This window comes from Sylvia atricapilla, chromosome 13, assembly GCF_009819655.1.
Source record: "Sylvia atricapilla isolate bSylAtr1 chromosome 13, bSylAtr1.pri, whole genome shotgun sequence".
NCBI classification, from domain to species: Eukaryota; Metazoa; Chordata; class Aves; order Passeriformes; family Sylviidae; genus Sylvia; species Sylvia atricapilla.
In genome coordinates, this window is record NC_089152.1 from 18063881 (window position 1) to 18085418 (window position 21538).

At 45.0% G+C, this 21538-nt stretch overlaps 1 protein-coding gene across 7 annotated transcripts in view; it reads left to right on the forward strand.

Annotated features, from left to right (window-relative positions):
* Positions 1-21538, forward strand: part of NEO1 (neogenin 1) — a 174528-nt gene that overhangs the window by 70975 nt on the left and 82015 nt on the right. For all 7 annotated transcript variants that reach the window (XM_066328684.1, XM_066328689.1, XM_066328685.1 and 4 more), the window contains exons 3-5: positions 1241-1516; positions 5693-5846; positions 12630-12766. In XM_066328684.1, coding sequence (XP_066184781.1) covers positions 1241-1516; positions 5693-5846; positions 12630-12766 — 567 coding nt within the window. The remainder of the gene's footprint in view (positions 1-1240; positions 1517-5692; positions 5847-12629; positions 12767-21538) is intronic.

Here is a 21538-nt window from a genome sequence, read left to right on the forward strand (position 1 = left end):
AAAATTAATTTAATTTCTTGACAACTAAAGTAATTTGACTGGCAAGTAAATAAAACCAAACTAAAGCACCTCTCCCTGCCTGCTCCCCATTTTCCCAGGTTTAACTCCCTGCCTTCATTCCCAATTCTTCAGCCTCATGCTTTACCCTGGTCTCTCCAGGGTGACACCTACAGCTGCTTTTCCTCCTCCTCTGACCTGCCTGCTCCAGGACTGTGCCTCACACTTCCCTCACTGCTGCCCTGTGGTTTTCCCTGTCTTGGGTGTGCTTTAAGGATGTGCCCCCAGCTTCACTGGCTGCCTCAGCTGTGGTTCCATGGAACCAGCTGCAGCTGTGTCCCCAGCCTCTTCCCTCCGTTCCCCAAGGGTTTGGCCTTCCCAGCCCAACTGGGAAGACATTACATTGGCTCTGGGTGTTTCTGGAGAGCATTTTAATGGAAAAGGTGACACGGCGTGTGTCACACTGCTGAGTCAGCTCTGTGGTGTGCCCTGAAGAAAATCTGGTCTTGGCCACACTGAGAATGTTCATATGCAAATATTTATGTCAGTATTTGTGTCAATATTTACCTTGTGGCACTGCACAGAGGCTTTTCTAGCTGCAGGTGGTTAGTGAAGGTGTTGTGTAGGCTGCATTGTAGAAGCTGTGGCTGCCCCTGACACCTGGAAGTGTCCCAGGTTGGACTTGGAGCACCCTGGGGTGGTGGAAGGCTTCCCTCTCCATGGCAGGGATGGGGCTGGATGAGCTTTAAGGTCCCATCTGACCCAAACTATAATAAATGATTGGCAAATTTTGTCAATAAATAATTTTACTGAAAAATTGCCAAGTGAAAATCCGAGAAAGCCACAAGCAAAGTTCAGCACTGAGCCCGGGATCGGCACTGGGTGAACCTCAGATCTGCCTCTATTGCACTGAACCCCCCAGTTCACCAAGTCTGCCTTTGTAGGGTTGGTTTTTATACAGTTTTTCTGCCGGGCAAGAGTTTCCTCATTCTTGTGTCTCTTTTGTCTTACAAAACACAAATTAATCCCATAAAATATATCACACAAACCATTCCAGAATTCTGTGATTATTGGGTTCGTTTGCCTTTACACCATCCACGTTTAGCGTTATCCTAGCTGTTAAAGTTTTTCAAAGACTTGGAGAGCAACTAAACTTTTCAAGAAGGACCTCCTTGAGTCTCGCACACGTCCAGGCGTTGCCGCGGCGATCGGAGCATCTCAAACGTGTCGTTGTTTCCCGCAGGTGTGCCCAGGTTCACGAGCCAGCCGGAGCCCACGGCGGTGGCCCGCGGCGGCAGCGCGGTGCTGGCCTGCGACACGTCCCCGGAGCTGGCGCCGCTGCTGCGCTGGGAGCGCGACCGGCAGGCGCTGGCCGCGGAGCCGCGGCTGCTGCAGCTGCCCGGAGGGGCCCTGCTGCTCACCAACGCCTCGGACGCCGACGCGGGGCTCTACCGCTGCGCCCTCGACACCGGCGGGGCCCCCAAGTACAGCGACGAGGCCGAGCTCAAAGTGCTGCCAGGTACCTGCTGCTGCTCGGCTCGGCCGGGGCTGCGCGGCCTCTGCTCTGCGCGGTGGAGCTGGAGACACCCACGGGCTGCCTTCCCGGGGTTAATGGTTCGGCTTGTAAGGCGTTTGGGGGAAAACGGTTTTATAAGCCACCAGAAATACGCTTCCGTTGATACAAAGGGGCAACCAGCTGTTTCTTTGAATATAAACATTTGGGTTTCTTTGAATATAAACATCTGGGGGTTTCTATGCTTTTTTCAGGTTGTATCCTATGTTTCGAACCCTGTGGAAGCTTCCTAAAGAAGTTGGTGCTTAGTGTGTCGCTCTTGAGATGCATAAGCTGAAATGGTTTTAATTCTTCCCATATTCAGGAAGTTCTGACCATCTATACATTGTCACCTTTGGGGAAGAGTCCAACTCAGGGCCCTGAGCTCTTCACAATGGTTGGAAACAGGCTGGAGACACTCAGAGGCTGCCTTCCCATATTTAATAGTTCAGCTTTCAAGGCATTCTGGGGAAAAAGGTTTTAAGAGCTACCAGTAATACACTTCCTTTGGGATGTGATACAGTGTGAAACCGACTGCTTATTTGAGTATAATTGTTTGGGGACATCTACATTTTTTCAAGTTGTATCCCATGTTTCGAACCCTGTGGAAGCTTCCCAAAGAAATTGGTGCTTAGTGTGCTGCTCTTGAGATGCATAAACTGAAATGTTTTTAATTCTTGCCATAGTGTCTATACATTGTCACCTTTGGGGAAGTCTCCAGCTCAGGGTCTTTGTCCACAGGTCCTGAGCTCTTCACAGTGGTTGGGAACAGGCTGGAGACACTCAGAGGCTGCCTTCCCATATTTAATGGTTCAGCTTTTAAGGCATTCTGGGGAAAAAGGCTTTAAAAGCTACCAGTAATACACTTCTGTTGGGATGTGAAACTGACTGTTTCTTTGAGTATAGTCGTTTGGGGACTTCTACATTTTTTCAGGTTGAATCCCATGTTTCAAACCCTGTGGAAGCTTCCCAAAGAAATTGGTGCTTAGTGTGTCCCTCTTGGCATGCTTAAGCTGAAATGTTTTTACTTCTTCCCATATTCCGGAAGTTCTGACCATCTAAACATTGGCACCTTTGGGGAAGTCTCCAGCTCGGGGCCCTGAGCTCTTCACAGTGGTTGGAAACAGGCTGGAGACAATCACAGGCTGCCTTCCCATATTTAATGGTTCCGCTTTTAGGGCATTCTGGGGAAAGACTGCTTAAAAAAAACCTCCAGTCATATACTTCCATTGTGACATGATACAAAGAGGGAATTGACTGTTTCTGTGAGTATAAAAATTTGGGGATTTCTCCGTTTCTTGGGTTGAATCCCATGTTTCAAACCCTATGGAAACTTCCCAAAGAAATTGGTGCTTAGTCCATCGCTCTTGGGATGCTTAAGCTGAGGTGCTTTTAGTTGTCCAAATATTCTGGAAATTCTGATTGTCTAAGCAATAGGACCTTTTGGGAAGTCTCCAACCCCCAGAGGAGGTGACATTTTATTTTGGAAGGTTCAGCTTTGCCTGTTGTGCTGAAGTGTTGAGCTATTTTTGTTAGAACAGAAGTCCAGTGCTGATGCAAACTGTTGGCACATTCGGTGTGTTCTGTTCCCAGTGACACCACCAGCTGTTTAATACAAAGGTTGGAAAAGTGACCAGAAATAGGACAGGAATGTGGGTCGTGCTTTCCCCAACTAGGAGAACACAGGCTGTTTTTCACATGGGCTTCCTTAATTATTCCCAGAGCCATCTCTTCTGGGTTACTCTCCATGTTGGAATTCTCAGTCACTTGTTACTCTTGAAGAGCTGCTGGAGGCGGTTGCTGAGTTTCCATCTCAGGAAGCTCCCAGGGCTGGACAATGTCATGGTTGGCCTGACCTGGTGTGGGCACCTCCACGGCTCCCTTTCAAGGAGTAGTTCTGTTTCTTGTGACTGTGGCCCTTCTCAACTTAAAATACTCAATTGTTCCATAAAATACCCAAATTTTTACAGTTATAGCCCTCTTTTGGAATTGGGGTGTTGGAAATAAATCATGTTTAAGTAGGAAGTTCTTCAGCCTTTCCAAAGCCTCATCTCTTCTCCAACTAAGGATGCAGGGTTTGAAGAAAAGCATTTTTGGAAAAGGTGCTTGATTGAATTCCTGTAATTTGGATTGCCTTCATGTTTCTGCAGCCCTTCAGATGCTGAGTATTTTGCTGATTTTTTTTTGGAAACTGGAGATTTCTTGAAAACCTCCATATTACACCAATCTTTTGAATTCTTTTAACTCCAGCTGTGGTTTCCTTGCTTTTGTAATGCTTTGCTGAAAATGATGAAATAGAGCTGTGTGAAGAAGTTCAAATGATGCTGTTTCTTTGCTCCACCATGAATCCAAAAGTATCGATAGTGAAGTTTGGTAAAATCCCTCCCAGCAGGCTTTTTTTAGAAAGTAGGATTAAGCTGTTGAAGGGAAAGCTCCCTTAGTCTTGAGCGGCCCCGTAATTGATTGTTTGGTCTGAGAAGTATTTGAAAGAAGGATTTGAATTAATCTGTTCTTTATTCAGTTTATTCCCCTTTTAAATGGTTGTCTGATTTGGGGCTGACAGTGAACCCACCACTGCTTCCCAGGCTTTGAAACACACCCAGCACACTCTTTGCATCCCAGGGATTTGCATCCACAGACAAAGTTCTGCTGCTCAAACCTTTGCTTTGTCTGATACCAGACTGAGCAGGAAGGTGCATTTCTGAGCTCTGCTTTCAAACATAGGACTGCAAGGGAGAAATGTCACTTCATTTTGAGATCCAGTTTCCATTTACCTGTGAGCTGAACTCCCTTCTGGGAGCTTGGAGCAGTCGGAGTCGTGTCTCCAGAGAATCACCCTGCCTCCTGTCTGTGTAAGGATGGCTGCCTGGAGATGTTGTATCCCTGCTTTGCAGCCTGGCTGGCTCCACGGGCTGCTCCAAGTCCCTGTCATGCTGTTACTCCCCACACACAGCAGGGCAGGCAGAGCAGTTCCTGCCAGGAGTGTGGGCAGAGCCGTAGGAATGGGGCTGGCTGATCCAGGACTGCTCAGAGCTTGGCAGCCTCCTCCTGCACCAACTCCCACACGGGATTTCCACCTGTTCTGCCTCCCCCGAGTGTCCTGGCACCTCCTCGTGTTGTGCTCCGAGCTCAGTGCTGTGAACACTCAGGATTATTTTTAGTGTTTTGAGCTGAAGAACACCAAAACAACAACTTCCTGAAATCCCTGAGAGTATCACCTCGGGCCCAAGTGAGAGAGAAGCCAAATATGTGTGTGATGAGATGCAGAATGTGCTTCATTCACGGCTGCAGGAGTAGAGTAGGTACAGAATACTCAGTCCCCATTTTAGGTGGCCAGAATTAGCTGTGGAGCTTTGCTGCTGTATCACCTGCAAACACCCCTCAGAGGCTGGCAGTGCAGGAATCTGTGCAGCGTGAGCAGGGGTTCCTGCTCATTACCTCTGGCTGCAGTGACAGAGGGTACACACGGTAGTAGGGACTGAATAAACTTGCACTTGGCTTGTGCTTCTTCTTAAGGGTGGGAAGAAAAAAGGAACAAACCCCTCTCCATCTTAATCCAATGCAAAACTACTTTAGAGGATTCCCTCTTTTCCTAAGGATGGAAAGCTGTGGTGGGGCGATTTTGTTTTGTGTAACTTCAGCATGCACGTTCCTTGGTGGTTGTATTTTACTTGGGCTCAGTCACTGCTGCAATAATTTAATTTTCCAGCCTGTAAAAGCACTTTGCTCCCTGATGAAACTCAAGGCTTGCTGGACAAACTCAAACCTGTTCCTTTCTTTCCTAAATTTTTGCTACCTGGTGGAAGTTCCAGTTTCAGGGATGTAGTTTTAAGCTGGAATAGTTTCCCAGGGAGTTGGAAGAGTGAGAATCCCAAACTTAGGGAATCCCTTTGCATGTCTGGAGGAAATGGTTTCAAGGCTGGGAGAGGCTCTGCCAGAGGCTGTGGGTGAGGTGAGGACGGAATCCTCCGGAGGAAAGGAATTAGAGGTTTAATTCGCGATTTTCTTTGGCCGGTTGGCTTTTGTCTCGGGGGGTTTTTTGGTGGTTTTTGCCATGACCGTGTCCTGGTTTTGCATGTGGTTTTGACCTGTTTTTGGCCTGGTTCTGCACGTGGTGCCAGCTGTGTCGTGTGCTGTTTGCAGATGCAGAGGAGCCGCAGAGCCTGGCGCTGCTGAAGCCGCCCTCGTCCCTCACGCGGCTGCCGGGGCAGAGCGCCGTGTTCCCCTGCGTGGCCGAGGGGTCCCCTCCTCCCCACATCAGGTGGACAAGGAATGAGGAGGAGCTGCCCACGGATGGGTGAGTAATGGCTGACAGCCCTGTCTCTGTCTGATGGCAGAAATCCAGCCTGAGGCAGGATTTGGGATTAGTGCACGCCTTCCTTTGCGCTTGAATCCTGGAGAGCAGAAGCTGATCCCAAATGCTGGAAGGCTTCAAGGTGCAGTGTTGGGATAAGGGAGGTGGTTCTGGAGACTTTGGAACAGTCTCAGGGTAGTTTTGTGCAGCCATTTGAAGCCAAGAAACCTTGTCTGAAGCAGGGAGGTTATTAAGAATAGATTACTTTTAGATTGGCGCTGGAGTAGAAGCAGCAATTAAGGGAATAAGGACACTGTAGGAAAAGGAGGATGACTGGGGGTGTTCTGAGTGTGCAGCCCTGCACTCATTCTTTGTGCAGTGGAAATGTCCACTCTGTGTCAGAATGTCCCACAGGAATTGCAGGATAAGTGCTTAAAGCAAAATGACACATTTTCTCATTAAAATAGAATATTAAAATGGTAGGCACGATGGCAAAAAATCAGTGAGCTTGCAGAGATGTACTGAGTGAAAACTTACACATTGTCATTGCTGGTGTAGTCAGTTAGAATAATGTGGTAGAAAGTCTATATAAAAATGCAGAACAAATCTTATCAAGCCCGTTTTTGTCGATGTAATGAACGTACTTCCTAGAACCAGAACTGCAGACAGATCTTTGAATGTTTTCCATGTCCCTCAAAGTCAGCAGTGAGATTAATGGGGAGCCAAGTTAATCATGGAACAAGGAGTGGTAAATTGTGGTGTGGCTGACACAGAAAGCAGCCAGAACAATGCTCAAGTCTCTGCAGCACCAGGGATATAATATATCTCTTTTTTGGCAACTCTTAAATTAAAAGAATCCAGGGGCTGGTAATTTGAACTGTCTTTGATGGGAGGCTGCTGTGGGAAATGACAAACAGCCCCTGAGAGATGGTGCTGTGTCAGTGTGAAGGCACATGATTTAAATTCAGGGGTTTTTATAAATGTAAGAACTCACTCCCCTACGAAAGCTGGTACAAACTCATTAGAGCAGCACAATCAAATGGGATGAAATGGCAAAATAAATGTCCCTGGCAAGATGTGAATTTGTTTTTCTTGTATGTAAAGTGGTGGCGTGTCTTTAGGAAGTTGTGCTGCTCCATCCTTCTCTAAGTTGTGGCACATTCAGGGTGCAGGGAGGTTAAAGCTCTCCTTTTATTTTCTTCATTTTTGAGACATAAAGCCCAGATTTTCCCACTGCTGAACACGGGGCTGTTGATTCCCTTTGGAATTCACTTCCCTCATTCCATGAGATTACCATGATAACTTCTTAGGGCTTCACAAGGTATTTGCTTTTTCTCATTATTCAGAGTGAGAAATTGTTCTGGAGGGCTGGAGCATAACACTAGTAAATATACTTGATCTTCAAATGCACACAATTTAAACCAAGTCTAACCTGATTTTTCAGAAGATTTAGCATTAGTTTTTAGTATTTTGCCCTTTGTTATAAGAACAGGTTTTGGTTGACTTTTTTTCTTCTTGCAACACTTAGCTCTTCTTTTCTTCAATGAAATGTGTGCTTATTGTAGGCTTGAGTTTTAAGGGGGTAAAGGTAGAAATTTGATCTTTTTCCTCTCTGGGGGGGTAAATTTTTCATTGTTCCTTCAAGTGATCAAACTGAGCCAAAGCTCCCAAGTCTGCTGCTTGTGACTGTGGCTGAACAGGGCAGGGATTCAAAGAGCAGAGAACAGAAGCCTCTTAAACTCCATTTACCCTCCAGCTATTGTGTTATTGGTGTGAATAGAATAACTGGAAAATCTCCAGAAATTAAGATTCTTTGTTGGAGAAAAGCCTGCAGTTACTGTTGCTAAATAGCTACCTTAGCTTGTTATGCATGGTCTGTTAATGTAATTACAAATTAAATCACATTTAATTTGTATTAAAATCCTCTTTTGATATAAAAGTACGACTTTCTTAGCACGGCTTTTCTTTATCCCAAGAAAAAACTGATTCTTTTTTTTGTCTGGGCAGGTTTTAATGTCCCTTTTGCCTGGGAAAAGCTCTGAAATCCCAGGTTTGTTTATGCACACCCTCACCCCAAACATTAACATGCCTATGTGCAGGTATTGCCAGGTGCATTGGGACATTCCTCTGTGTGTGTCTGGGCTTAGGAAACAAAATTCGGACAGCATGGTCAGGTTATCCATAATTTTAACCCCTTGTTAAAGGGACAAAATCTTATTTTCACTTTTGTGATAACTGTTCTCATTAATACAAAATAGAATGTTTGCCTTTCAAGTTGTATTCCTGCAGAGAATATGGACAGGACCCTGTATTTATAGTAAAACAGATGAATTTTAAGGGTAGGGAGTGGTGGGGCTTTGATATTAAATATTTGTTATAAGATCTGGAGGAAAGGGAAGGCAATTAAATTTGATGGATTATTTGTTGAAGACTGCAATAAGATTTATGTTAATGGATAAATATGAGTAAACTTGAGTGATGGCAGCCTTGGCAGTTGTTCAGACAGCCTGTAATGCAGTATATTGTGAAATTAGTTGCTGTGATAAAATATTTTCCAAATTAATGTGAGAGAGAAGGAAGCTTTGGGTGTTGGGTGGGAAACGGAAGTTAACTCAATGCTCCAAGTTTCCATTGGAACGAGGTTCTTAGAACCCAAGGAATCCTTCTGAACTCACTGACTTGAAGATTTTTAAAGAAATCTGATGGAGAGATTGCTGGCTTCTTGGTTCTGTGTAAACAATGCCCCTAAAGACTGAGAAGCTTTCCCTTGAATTGATTCACTGGTCCAGCTTCTGATCTTCGTATTTTATAGTTTCCCCAAAACCCCACTGTCTGTGAAGAAAGGAAAAGACTGCTCTAGGTTGAGATGTAGCTCCAGTTTAGAGCCCCAAAGTCCAAAGGGAGGCTCCAGCCTGGTGTGTGATCCATGGTGGAAGGTACCTGGTTGGTCTTTGCTGTTGGCACATGGACAGATGTCATCCCTGGCCTCAGCCCTGGGAATATCCCGCTGCTTTTCCAGCTGGATTGGCTCCATGCACTCCCAGTCACTAGCATCTCTGCCAGGAATGTGGGGAATGCTGAGGGAAATGGAAGGAAGCAGGGAAGGCACTGAAGTGTGAGGTTATTGGAATAAATCTTAGGCCCTTTATGGAAAACTTCCTGAAGTAAAATCTCCTGTAGTGCCAACATTGCTTGGTACAGAAGGTTAGAATGGAGGTGTTAGATTCAGGCTGAGGAGCTCTTTGGGTTCGGAGCCTTTCTTACCTAGTGAGTATTTTTTATTTTCTCTAGTCTGGCTGAGGATCCTGCTGTGTGAAGGGTCTGTTCTTCAGCAAGTGCAGGAGTCACTCTGTGCTTTTGACAATTCCTGACTTGGAAAGGGAAGTTCCAAGTGGCTGCCCAGGTAGATTTGTCCCCAGAGGCTGAGACATGAGCACAGAGAAACGCCTGGAAGGTGATCTGCTCTGAAAACTTTGCAGGGTGTGGGGCAGAATGTGCTCCAACAGCATCTTTTGTGTGTCTTCATTTACATTGGGAGAAGGAACAAATGCAGGTGCCACAGAAAAAACTGCAGTAGCTGAGCTGGTTCAACTGAAACTAAACCATTGAAAGGACTTGAGCAATAACATTTGAGTGTCTGTAAAGTCCAGCCAGCTCTGCAGCAGGTTTGCACTGTTCAGTTCAGCAAAATTCCATGTAATTGAAGAACTCCTGCAGAAACATGGTTGTCCAGGTAATAAATACTTTCCTACAGCGAGAGGATGACAGCTGAGGGCACCTGTGACATGTTCCTGTCTTCTCTTCTGGCTGTGCTCACAGGGAATCAGTGATTGTATGATCACATCCACATCCCTCATGCAGGGTTTTCCCACAGAAGTGTGATATTCCTATTATTACACATTTCTGTTTGCAGGGTTCTGAGTTGATTGGTACCAAGTGAATGACACTTGTCCAGCTCAGGAAAGGTTAAGCATAGCAGAGTAATTATGGAGATTTTTCTGGTAGTAGATCCCTCAAAATAATCTAATTTACTGTCTAATTTTATCTGCTGTACTTACTGAGACAGCAAATAGATTATAAGATGTTTGGGGAATAGTAATTTAAAAGAGGGAAGAAAAGCCCAAACCTCAGGGTATAAGTGACAGTTTGACTACAGTAAATTAATAAAGGCTCACTATATTTTGTGATAATGAAACACAAAGAGCCTGTGAGTGAGGCATCCAGAGGAGTTCAGTAATTGTATGTTATGGGGTGCAAGTGAGGGCTGTATGGAATGCATATAAAAGGCTGGAATTTGATTTTCCTCTTCCCTGACATCTGCGTGATCAATCTTTGTTGTTTTTAATGACACTTCAAATTATGTTATCGCTTTTATATTAAGCTGATTCTTTGTCTCCAGTGTCTGAAATCCGATTGCTTCACTCTTTTGTGAAAAGGCTTCATTGTCCTTACAAAATTAAGATGTTTTGCGTTATTACAAAAGCAGCTTTCCTTTAAGGCCACTGTTTTTCCACGGCTGATTCATACAGAGGGAATCACCAAGAAGCCTGGCAGATTAATTGTTTTCTTCCATTAAACTTCCTCTGAATCACCTATTGGGAAATTGAACTCAACTCTGGGTTTTCTGGAGGAAAATAATCAAAGGGAATATAAACATGGCACATATTGAGCTGGCTGAACAGGAGAATTGTCATAAATATTCCAATACTACAAGTAGTTTGTGAGATCCCCTAGGACAGGCTAAAGTGACAAGGAGGAATAGTTTTTAATAGTTTTAGTAACATCTTAACTGCTGACAGTAACTTTTCCAGAGGCTGGCAGTGGGAAAGGAGCATCCTGAGGCACGTGTTGCTTTTAGAGGGTAACAGTGGATCTCCTGGAAAAGGCATTAATGTCCTCAAAATGTCACATGGACCTGCTGATGGCTTTGGATCATTCCTTCAGGATGTGACAGGGGCAGTTCTTGGGGCACAGCTCCTTCCCTGCTCCCTGCCCCAGTGTCCCTGGCAGATCCAGCTCCCTGCTTTCATCCCAGCCCGCAGCACATTCCCTGCTGCAAGAACAAAAAGTCAAAGCAGCTCTTTTACATAATAAAAGAAGGGAGGAAATTTCATGGATGCATGTGTCAAGGTCCAGGCTTGTCTCACTCTGGTGTTTTTCTTTAGGCCTGGTTTTAGAGTGTGGCTGGAGTGCCATTCCCAGGCAAGCCTGGGACATTTTTCCCAGCATTTGGGAAACTCTTAATATGATTTTTCAGACTTGGATCTTCACTCAAATTCCCTGCACTTCTTCCAAGGCAGCCTTTCTGTAGTCCTGCTGTTTCCCAGGGGAACAGTTTGGCTTTCCTTACAGAGCACCTGGATAGGGACATCTCTTTGGATGCTTTTAACACTTAATGCCAGTTATGGTTTTGCTTGCTCTGCTTTTAAATGTATTAACCAGGAATTTGATCAGCAGTTACAGTAGGATCATAAATCAATATTTATCTGATAAATAATAGTGAGATGAGGCCAAAGTCTGTGTCCCAACAATTGACCTGTCCAAGCAGGTCAGGATTGGTCCTACTGTTGTAGGAAAATTTCAGGTGGAGAAAGCCTCGAGGTTGATTTTTGTCCATTGGCCATTCCAAATAGAGACCAAAAAAGTCAATTGTTGTAATGTTCGTATAGTGACAGGATTCAGTCACTAGAGGGGGAGGTTCTGTACAGACCCTTTGTCACCTGATGAATCTGTATTTTGAATTTCTTTTAACCTGTATCTTATTCTGTAGTATTGAATCTCTCAGGGATGCCTTACCTTTTCACAGAAATTCAATTCCTGTACATTGTATAATGTGTGTTGCTGTCCTTGTGTAGCAAAGGCACAGTCCCTCCTGTTTTACTTCCCTCAGCTTTCCAAGCAGTCAGTCATTCCAGCTGGAACTGCAAAATGCCTTTTTTTTAATTATGTGATTACAGTACTTCATTTTTCTTCAGTTCTGGCTGCTCTTGACTAAATACCTTGGATCACATTTAATTAAGAACAAGTGAAGCTGCAAGTGCACAAAGATGAGCTGCTGTTGTGGAATTGATAGGGTTGAACTTAATTTTCAGTGTGGGATGTGATGGTGTAATTATAAACTCCTCTGTGTCCCACACTGGAGTGGTGTCCCTGGAATGACTGTGTCCTCGTGTGTGCAGGTCTGGGACAGAGGGATCCCAGGGATGTGTGACAGGGCTGGGGCAGTGCCCATGGAGTGACAGTGTCCCTGTGTGTGTGACAGGGCTGGGGCAGTGCCCATGGAGTGACAGTGTCCCTGTGTGTGTGACAGGGCTGGGGCAGTGTCCATGGAGTGACAGTGTCCCTGTGTGTGTGACAGGGCTGGGGCAGTGCCCATGGAGTGACAATGTCCCTGTGTGTGTGACAGGGCTGGGGCTGTGTCCATGGAGTGACAGTGTCCCTGTGTGTGTGACAGGGCTGGGGCAGTGCCCATGGAGTGACAGTGTCCCTGTGTGTGTGACAGGGCTGGGGCAGTGCCCATGGAGTGACAGTGTCCCTGTGTGTGTGACAGGGCTGGGACAGGGGGATCCCAGGGATGTGTGACAGGGCTGTGTCCATGGAGTGACAGTGTCCCTGTGTGTGTGCAGGTCTGGGACAGGGGGATCCCAGGGATGTGTGACAGGGCTGGGGCAGTGCCCATGGAGTGACAGTGTCCCTGTGTGTGCAGGTCTGGGACAGGGGGATCCCAGGGATGTGGGATGTGACTGGGGCTGTGTCCATGGAGTGACAGTGTCCCTGTGTGTGCAGGTCTGGGCACTTCCAGCTGCTGCCTGGGGGTGTTCTGGAGATCCGGGACGTGGCCGAGGCCGACGCCGGGACCTTCACCTGCATCGCCGAGAGTGGCAACGACACCCTGGAGGCCCAGGCTGAGCTGACAGTGCAAGGTGGGTCAGAGGTTCTAATTTTCACTTTGAAATTAATTTCTAATTTAATTTTTGCAGAGAACACGTCTCCAGATGACTAAATACCACGTTTATTCTGTCATTGGTTCTGTGCCCCGCTAAAAACCGAGCCCCCCTCCAGTACTGTTATCAATATTGTTAACTCTGATTTATTATCCAAACTGCTTATAATTTGTGAAACAGCCAAATGAGCAACATGCTTATACAATACAACCTGAGGGTGCTTCAAAGCTGCTCTATCTTCTCCTTTAGTATGAAATGTCTTATACTTGAAGGAGGACCAAGGCCACAGTTTGGCTGATGCCATCTGAAAGTCAACCTGTGGTACTATAACCTGGCTGTCTTTGGAAAGGGTATCTCTAATGCATTTTTCATAATCCTTAAATAGGGTGTTGTTTTCAATGAGCTTTCGAGAAGATAAAAGCAGAGATATTTGGTAATATGCTGGTTTATTGTGTGTGTAACTGTTTTGCTTACTCTTGCAAGCTATTTTTACCAGAAAAAGCTCTGAAATATTGATAATGTAGTTTTAAAAGCATCTTACTATACATAAAAAAACCTAAATAAAACAGACTGGGTAAGCAAAGAAAATAAACCTGGTAAGGAGTGGGGGAAAAATGCAGATAAAAGTTTGCTTACCTTGCCTTTCATACATTCCATTTGTCTTTTTTATTAATTGGACCCCAGTAGAAGTTTCCAGTTCTTTCTCTGGAGTTTCTTGGCATATGCAGGGTCCTTATAAGAGCTTAACTGACTTGGTTTGCTGTGGACACAGTTGATCTAAAAAGTAATTCTGAGGAGAGAAATTTATTCACTGAACATCCATAAATGAAGGGTTTTCCATAGACAAAAGAACAGGTTTTCTGACCAAAAGGAAGTGTTCAGACTCAATCTGTGCATGCAGAAAACCCCACATTTTTCTTACCTTGTTTCTTGGATGAAAGAATAAAGATTTGGTGCTCTGGCTTCAGAAATACCTCTGAGATTGAGGCTTCAGAATCCTTTTTGGTGGCTTCATACAGCTCACTGTGTGCTGTGTTTAATTCAGTTCCAGCCTCTCTATTTTACACAATTGGTTTTGTGCTTTCTGGGCAGTGACAGCAATTAATAACATTAATGATATGAATCAATTAAGCAGGTCATAGATTAAGCTGAGAAGAGCCTTAGTGGAGGACATCCAGCCAGGTCATCTGGGGATGAAAGTGAACTGAAGACAATTCTTTTGCTCCTTATCTGAACTCTTGTGAAGGATTTCTTCATTTGGTTGTGAAGGTTTAGAATGTATTCTGCCAGACCTTCCATGCTGACTTTTTTTTATACACCTGGCACTGGAAAGAAAATCCTTTATGCTCAAATATTAAAAAATATTAAAAATTCCATGGAGTGCATTTCAGATAGTGACATTTCTAATTTTACTTCTCAGTTCTAATCTTAATTCTCCTTTCCCCTGAGAGGTCACTGTAGGGAGTAATTGTATTTCTGCATTACTGTAGTTTGGTGCAGGGTTGAATAGCTTGAATAACTGTTACCTGATCCCTGGATCATTTTCTACTAGACCAAAGAAATTGTCATCTCTCCCCACCTAATAACAGCATGGTTTTGCTTAATTTAAGTTCTTTCTGCCATTCTTGGAAATCAGTCTGGCAGTGTTTCAGACAAGAAATCCATTTTTTGGGCACTAACACCCTTCTGTATTTTTCTGCAGCTCTCCTTGAAGCCCTTGTTTTTTTCTGACAGGTGTCACTCTGTACTCGGGGTTGTGCTCAGGCAGCCAATCTTTTTCCTTCTAATAACATTTCCAGTTTAGACGTGGAGGTCTGTGCCAGGGTGGGTGATGCCATGGCTTGGCACTGAAGCTGGAGAGGTATTCCTGATTTCCTGGCAGTGCCAGGAGTGGGCTGACTGACATTTGCAGACAGAAACAACCTGCTTTATCCACTTGTAAGTTTGACTTATGCAAGACTCAAAGGAATGCTCTTAGGAGGTCACTTGGCTCCATGGCCAGCTTCTCTGTGTCCTCTGACAGGGATACAAACCCCTGCCAGCAAAGGAGTGTCTCTGGTGTGGTGCTGGCCACTGGAACTCTCCTTCCATGGCAGTGGGGATGAAATTCCTGCCCATCCCTGGGGACAGGGTGCCCTCAGGTGTGTCACACTGAGCCTGTGCTCAGCTGGCAGGAAAATATTAGAGTTTTACTGGGGGTTTGTGTAAGGTGCAAGGGAGGTGGTTGGGGAAAGCTTATTCCAGTTTATATTGGACTGTACAGCCACTGATCCTGGGGGCTCTTGGGGTGTTTTCTGTTACTTTTTCTTATCCCCATTTTCAATTTCAGTTTTTCAGTTGTGATAAGTGCACCTTCAGTGCACTTACACAGATCCTATTGGTGACACTTAAAGGTATCACCAGTTTCATATACCTGGAAATAATTGAACCCTTGTGTCATAAATAAAAGGTGCTAGAGGAGCCTTCTACTGCTGTTGGGGTTAAAAAATGATTGGGATTTGTTTCCCTACATACATCACAGAAGGACTGAATCAGGAAAATGACCTTTAACTTGACTCAAAGGGTACTAAAGAGTCCAGAAGAATTCTACACAAATTTCTGTCCTCAGTCTCTTCTTCTGCATTGTGTATCTGGGAGGTAGAGTCAAGACATTTCCTTAACTTTGGAAGGAAATTTTGGCTCCTTCACTCATGGAAGTGCTCAAGGCCAGGCTGGACAGGGTTTGGAGGACACCTGGGCTAGGGGAGGGTGTCACTGCCCTTGGCAGGGAGGAATGTGATGAACCTTCAGGTCCCTCCCAACCCAAACCATTCAGTGATTCTGGGCATCTGCAGATGGGGGATTTCATGGACCTACTGGCCACACACTGACCCTTGGCCTGGTGCATCTGAGAAGTGGTTTCATGTGGAAAAGAAAAAGGAATGTCCCAGGGAAAGCCTGTGGCTGAGAGAGTCCCAGCCCTTGAGCTGGACATTGCTGAATCCTGTCCACAACTGAGGTAGGGCCAGACCCTGAATGGATAAACCAGAGGTGTGTGCCCCTTTGTGTGTTGGGGCTTTGAGCACCAATGGGACAGGACTGCTGTTCACTGCCCCTTGAGCTTCTGTTGGGGCATCAGCCTCATAACGGGGTTTTAGACAATTGAAGGATTGCAGCAGGTCACATCTGCCAGCAGCAGCTGAAGATTTCTTCGTTACAGGGCATTTTAAAAGTGTTCCAGCCAATAGCATATTGCCAAAGCTTACAGACAATTGTTCTAGCCTGAAAGTACATATACACCTGCTTCAAACCACTGCTTGTATGCTTTCTATTAACAGTTAGCAATATTCCATTATTAAGCTTAAAGCTTTCTACTCTCGTGCTAAGCATATTTTTCTGTGGCCTTAAGATCTATCCTAGCCAAACCTAAGACTCACTATTGTTTCATGTCCTTGCTTCATCTACTCTTGTAACTTCTCCTGCTTTCAAACTTTGCTGTTGCAGCTAATTCTGAATTCTTCTGCTCTTTCTGTTTCTGGGGCCTGCTTTCACAGCTTTCTGAAAGCCTTTTTACCTTTAATATTTCCCATATCTTTGTACCCAGGATATACAGGATAGGGAAAAGGGACCTCCTTGGGTACAAAAGCTGGTGTCACCACAGTCCAGACCAGGCAAGGGCAGGACACTGCCCATGGTGGAGGCGAGAATTTGGTGCCTGAAAAGTCACCTCTCTCTTGGCTGTAGTGACAGTGCTGTCCCCTCGCTGTGGCTGCTGCTACCAGGTTATTTACAGCACCTGTAATGAATGGAGAGCCCTGGAAAAATTTGTTTTGCTCTCCCCAGCCATGAAAGAATCTGTAGCATTTCCCTGAGATAAGGGTGGGAAGTGATGACAGCAGAGCTGGGGAAACAGGTAGTTACTGTATTTAATGTGCTCAGCCTGGAAGGGCCAGAGTGGCAGTTAAATACTGGGGAGGTCATAAGTTCATCCTTCATCTGGGCAATATTTCACATTTATGGCTGTGCCCAGCACCCTGGGGGTTTGTGCAGGGGCTGGGACTGAGTGAGGTCACCGCAGGGGCTTCCTGTGGCCTGCCTTGGTGCTGGGGTGGGGACCAGCAGCTTGGGGGCACTTTTCTCTGCCCGTTGAAATATTTACTGCAGTTAATAATGAACCAGAAAATCATAAACCAAAGAAAAATTTCCATTTTCGTTCTCCTATAAAATTGACAGGGCAGGTCTGAAGGCTCTAAAATAAATAAATCTCTGTGTTTGTGGGAGAGGAGCCAGAGCTGCTCTTTGCTGTTGTTTGTTATTGCCTTTCAGTGAGATTTTGGAATAACAGAAAGTCAACTTCTGAGTTGTCCAGGACAGAATTCAGTGTCTCATAGTGTATCTTAAGTATTATGCATTAAATGTCTCATTGTGTTAATGTAACTAGATTTAAAAATCAAACAAGAGAAGGTTCTTTTGGGGTATCTGTAAGGGTAAATCAGAGATTGCATGTGGCAGTTGGCTGATCACGGCCTCGTTTGTGCTGCCAGAGCAAACTGGATGGAAAAACCCAAATGCTGAAGTGTTTTGATGGAATTGTCCACTTGGTGCTTTAGAAGGAAGTGCTGGAAATATTTTCAGTAGAGCTGATGAGGCTTACAGCAATGGCAAAGCCTCATTCCAGCATAAAATAGCTATTTTGGGGTGTTGGTCCTGCAATGTCCAGGAACAGTGATTGCTGTGCTCTGGGGGCATTGGCAGCATTGCTTCACCTTGATCTTCCTGTTGCCTTTGCCCTTGCAGGGATGGGGTCTCCAGCACTTTGATTACTCCTGGTGGGCAATTGTTTTAAATTTTTAATGTAAGATTTTGGCTGAAAAACTAGTTGTGATTCTACATCTCTTAACATATGACTTGCTATTAGGCTAAAACGAGAACGTGCCAGGATGTGTGAGGCAAGTCAAGACTTTCTTTAAAACAAAACCAGGACAGCTGCAGAAGGAAGAGCCTGAATGTGAAGAACCCTGGGCTTGTTTCCCAGGGTTTTCTGGGGCAGCTGCTTTGATAAAAGCTGATGCCATCCTGCCCCAGAAATTGTAGCTGTTTGCAAAGCACATTAAGTCCTGCAGCAGCAGAGTAATATGTCTGGGTAACTCTTATTTTTGCATTAAGCTTTCATAATTATTGGAAACAATTCCAGGGAAGAAATTTGAACCATCACTGAAAATTGCTCAGACCTTTCTCATACCTTCTAGATGATCTTCATCGATTTCCCTCTCTAATTAAGCTCAGTGCTGTATTTGATAATGGGCTACCCCTCAATTAGAGATTCAGGAGATGCTGAAGCTGTCAAAGGCTCCTGTGGAGGACAAAGTGTTGTCCTTTTTGGGGGTCTTGGAATGTGCTGCTTGGGGAACCTCTTGGAAGTAAAAACAATGTAGGAGTTCATAGGAGTTATTTCTTGCCCTGAAAATGTAGTAAGTAATTAGTGACCTTTTTTCTGTAGTGGTGCAAACAAGTGAATCCAGGAGTCTGGTCTGGGGGAGGTGGATGAGCTGAACTCCCTGGAATTTGGGTCTCTACCACTGCACTTCACTGTTTGTCTGAAAAAGCTTTCTGAAAGTCATCACTGTTGCTCCTTAGTGTAGTTTAGTGTCAGTGGAGTTCACAGTTTACTTGTGAGTTTGGCTAACTGGGAATTCTTTCCTCCCACATTTGTGTTCGAGGCAAGTGTTGCTGGTGGGAGAGTTACAAACAGATATACAGATACCTGGGAGAGAAAGGACAGGGGAGCATTATTTTAAGGCTGCATCACTTGTTCAGATTGTACCTGGACACCAGAACAGCCCGTCTTCAGGAGAGGTGTAATTTTCAACGCTAAAGGTAAACTTCCCCAAACTGCTCTTTGCATCATGCAGAAGTCCCACTCTTGTGTTCAAGGCCGTGATCTGATTTCTGTTCGTGGGGCTTGTGCTCAGCAGAACCTCTGCTTTACCTGCTCAGTGTCTAAATCTTGTTCTGTAGCTGGACTGTTGTAAGTTTGCAGGTTTTGGGATCTGTCTTGATGTTTTTCTAAGACCAGCAGGAACATTTGTCCAGCCCTTGACCTGTGAAGAGATCGTGCCATGGCTCTCCGTGGGGACAGCACCATTTGTTTCCTTTAGCTGTATTTCCAAAAGTCACCAGTGAGCTTTGCTGGGATTTAAAGGAGAATTCTCTGGTAGCAGTGCAGATGTTTAACATTCCGTGGTGCTGTCAGAGAGCAGTGAAATGTTGTAGGAGAAGCTCAGGGGAGCTCTGCCAGGCCGTGATCTCTGCCTTGCTGCCGTGTTCCAGGTGGGCAGCCCTTGGCAGCCTGGGGCTGGGAAGGTTTTCCCACCTTTCCCAGGGTCAGGGCTGGGTGTGCCTTGTGCTGTGCCTGTGCTCAGTGGATCCCTGTGGCCAGGAGAAGGCTGGGATCATCCTGGGGTGATGCTGGTGGTGAGGACAGGGGTCATGTTTCTGTATGGACCAGCCCCAGGACCTTGGGGTGTGCAGGCCCCTGATGATCCTGCTGCAGGGGAGGCTTTTCCTCTCACAAAGTCTCCTTCCAAAGACCTGACAACCTTGAATCATGAGGTTCTTGTACATGAGACATCTGGAATTCCCTGCACGGTCTGATTATAGCTGGAAAAGTTGTCTTTGTGTTACAGAGGTGCTGCAGAGCTTTCAAACAGAAAATCATACATACATCATACTTTTGGTTTTTTTTCAAAAATGGTTACAAAACAGCCCCCAAATGGGCAGGGGTTCATGAGGACAGGGGTGAGATCCTTTGGGATGGCTGTCCATTATGGGATGGCATGTGGGTTTGGGAGGTAAGATCCAGAACTGCACATGCAGGAAGATGAGATAGATGTGCAATTTTAAAAACCACCTCTTTGTGAGATCTATGTGTTTCTAAAAAAAACCATTAAGAAAAACAAAACCAAATTATCAGTAACCCATAGCATTCACACAAATGGTTTTCCTTGTAAATGTTCTTGAGGAATCCTTGGGGATAATGAAAATGTTACTAAATTAAGCAGCAGTGTCTTAAATATCTACAATGTCGAAACTGATATTGAACTGAGGGAATTGTAAGGGCTGGTTTCTCTTTCGGCCAGAGTTTCTAATAAATGAGGATCATATTCACAGGGGTTTGAACCAGCTGCTGCTTTAGGGACAGAAATCCTTTTCCCCAAAATGGCTTTTAAAACAGTGTAAACTGAGGCTGTGCCTTTGGCCTAGACAGACAATTCCAGAAAATGCAGAGTTTTGCCCAAGGTTCATATTTAAAGATGGGGGTTTTTTTTTCTGGTCTCCAAAGTAAAAATGTGCTTTTTAGTTTGGAACAAGCTTTGCCCAGCTCAGGATTTACTCCTTTTGCAGTGTTTTTTTCATACAATGCTGTGGGAAAGGTCAGCCCAGCTGGCTCATGGTCCCAAGTGTCTTGGATGCTTGGAAGGATTCAGGGATACAGTAGATGTAGGTACTAGAGATAAGCTGTAGGGGTTTTAATGCTGCTTTTATTCCCCAGCAAAAGGAGATGACAGAATTTCAATTGCAGACTAAAAGCTGAAAGATTCAGTAGTAATTTTGAAGTTGCACATGCCAGGGACTTCTAAGAAACGTGAATGTGTGAACTAAGCAGCTCATTAAAATGCCTTTTGCCTCTAAGTGAGACTCTTTTTATAGGAGTTGTGCCCTAAATGGTGAATACTTTTCTCTGTGCATCAGGGTCATCCTTCCATTTTAATTGATTGAATCAAGCTCTCCAAGTTTAATTTTTGAATTTATGGGATTTAATTTTTTTTTTTTTCCATTTCAGCAGAAACTTTTGCACTGTTTTCACACCACCAAATTTCGTGATGCAAACTGAGGGTGATGTTAAAGTGGAAATGCTGAGGAACACCACACATCAATCAAGTCTTGAGAGAGAGCCCATACCATAAAGTGAACGTAGACTTTCTTTCAAGTTAAATTTTTATGATGGTTAAGCTGACTCTCGTCCAGCAGATAATTGATTTCTCTAATGGGAACCAGAATATTGCCATTACTGGATGTCTCATTATCCAAACTCTAGTCTTTGGCAGGGAAGTTCCTCCCTAAGTTGCAGAGATGAAACAATCCAGTAATTTGTGGGAAGGAGGAGGGCTCTTATCTGTGGTGGCTGATTCCCTACGCAGTCTTGCAGTTAATTAGTTTGTCTTCATGAGGAGAATAATTTAAAGGAAAACCACGGTGGGGTTTGGGTTCCTGGAGTAAACAGGGTTTGGTTATGATGCCAGTGGAAGTTAAACACTTCCAGTGTTTGGAGGAGGTGGGAAGCCTTGGAGGCAGGTGTGAGCTGCCTGACAAAGGTGTTCTGTGCTCCTCAAGGTGCTGTCTCCAGAGGGCTGCTGATGGGAGGCCTGGAGGGAAATGGGAACAGGATTTGGGACACTCACAGAAGAAAACCAGGCTCAAAGTGGACTGGTGAATGGTTAATGAAGGGCAGAACGTTGTCTTTATGTTGAATGTTTTTCTAACCAGTCCCAAATTCTGGCAGCTCTGCAGTCTTGTTTGTTTTCAAGTGCTGACTCAAAGGTTGCATCTATGGGCTCTCTTTTTCACATCCTCACGAGCTTAAATGTCTCAGTATAACATCAAACAAAGCACTTGGCAGGTGAGGATATAAATTGCTGTACTGTGGTACCTCAAAGCATCCTGTGCTCTGGGAGTGCCACTCCCCAGGTTGTGTGTCTCTCACATCAGATG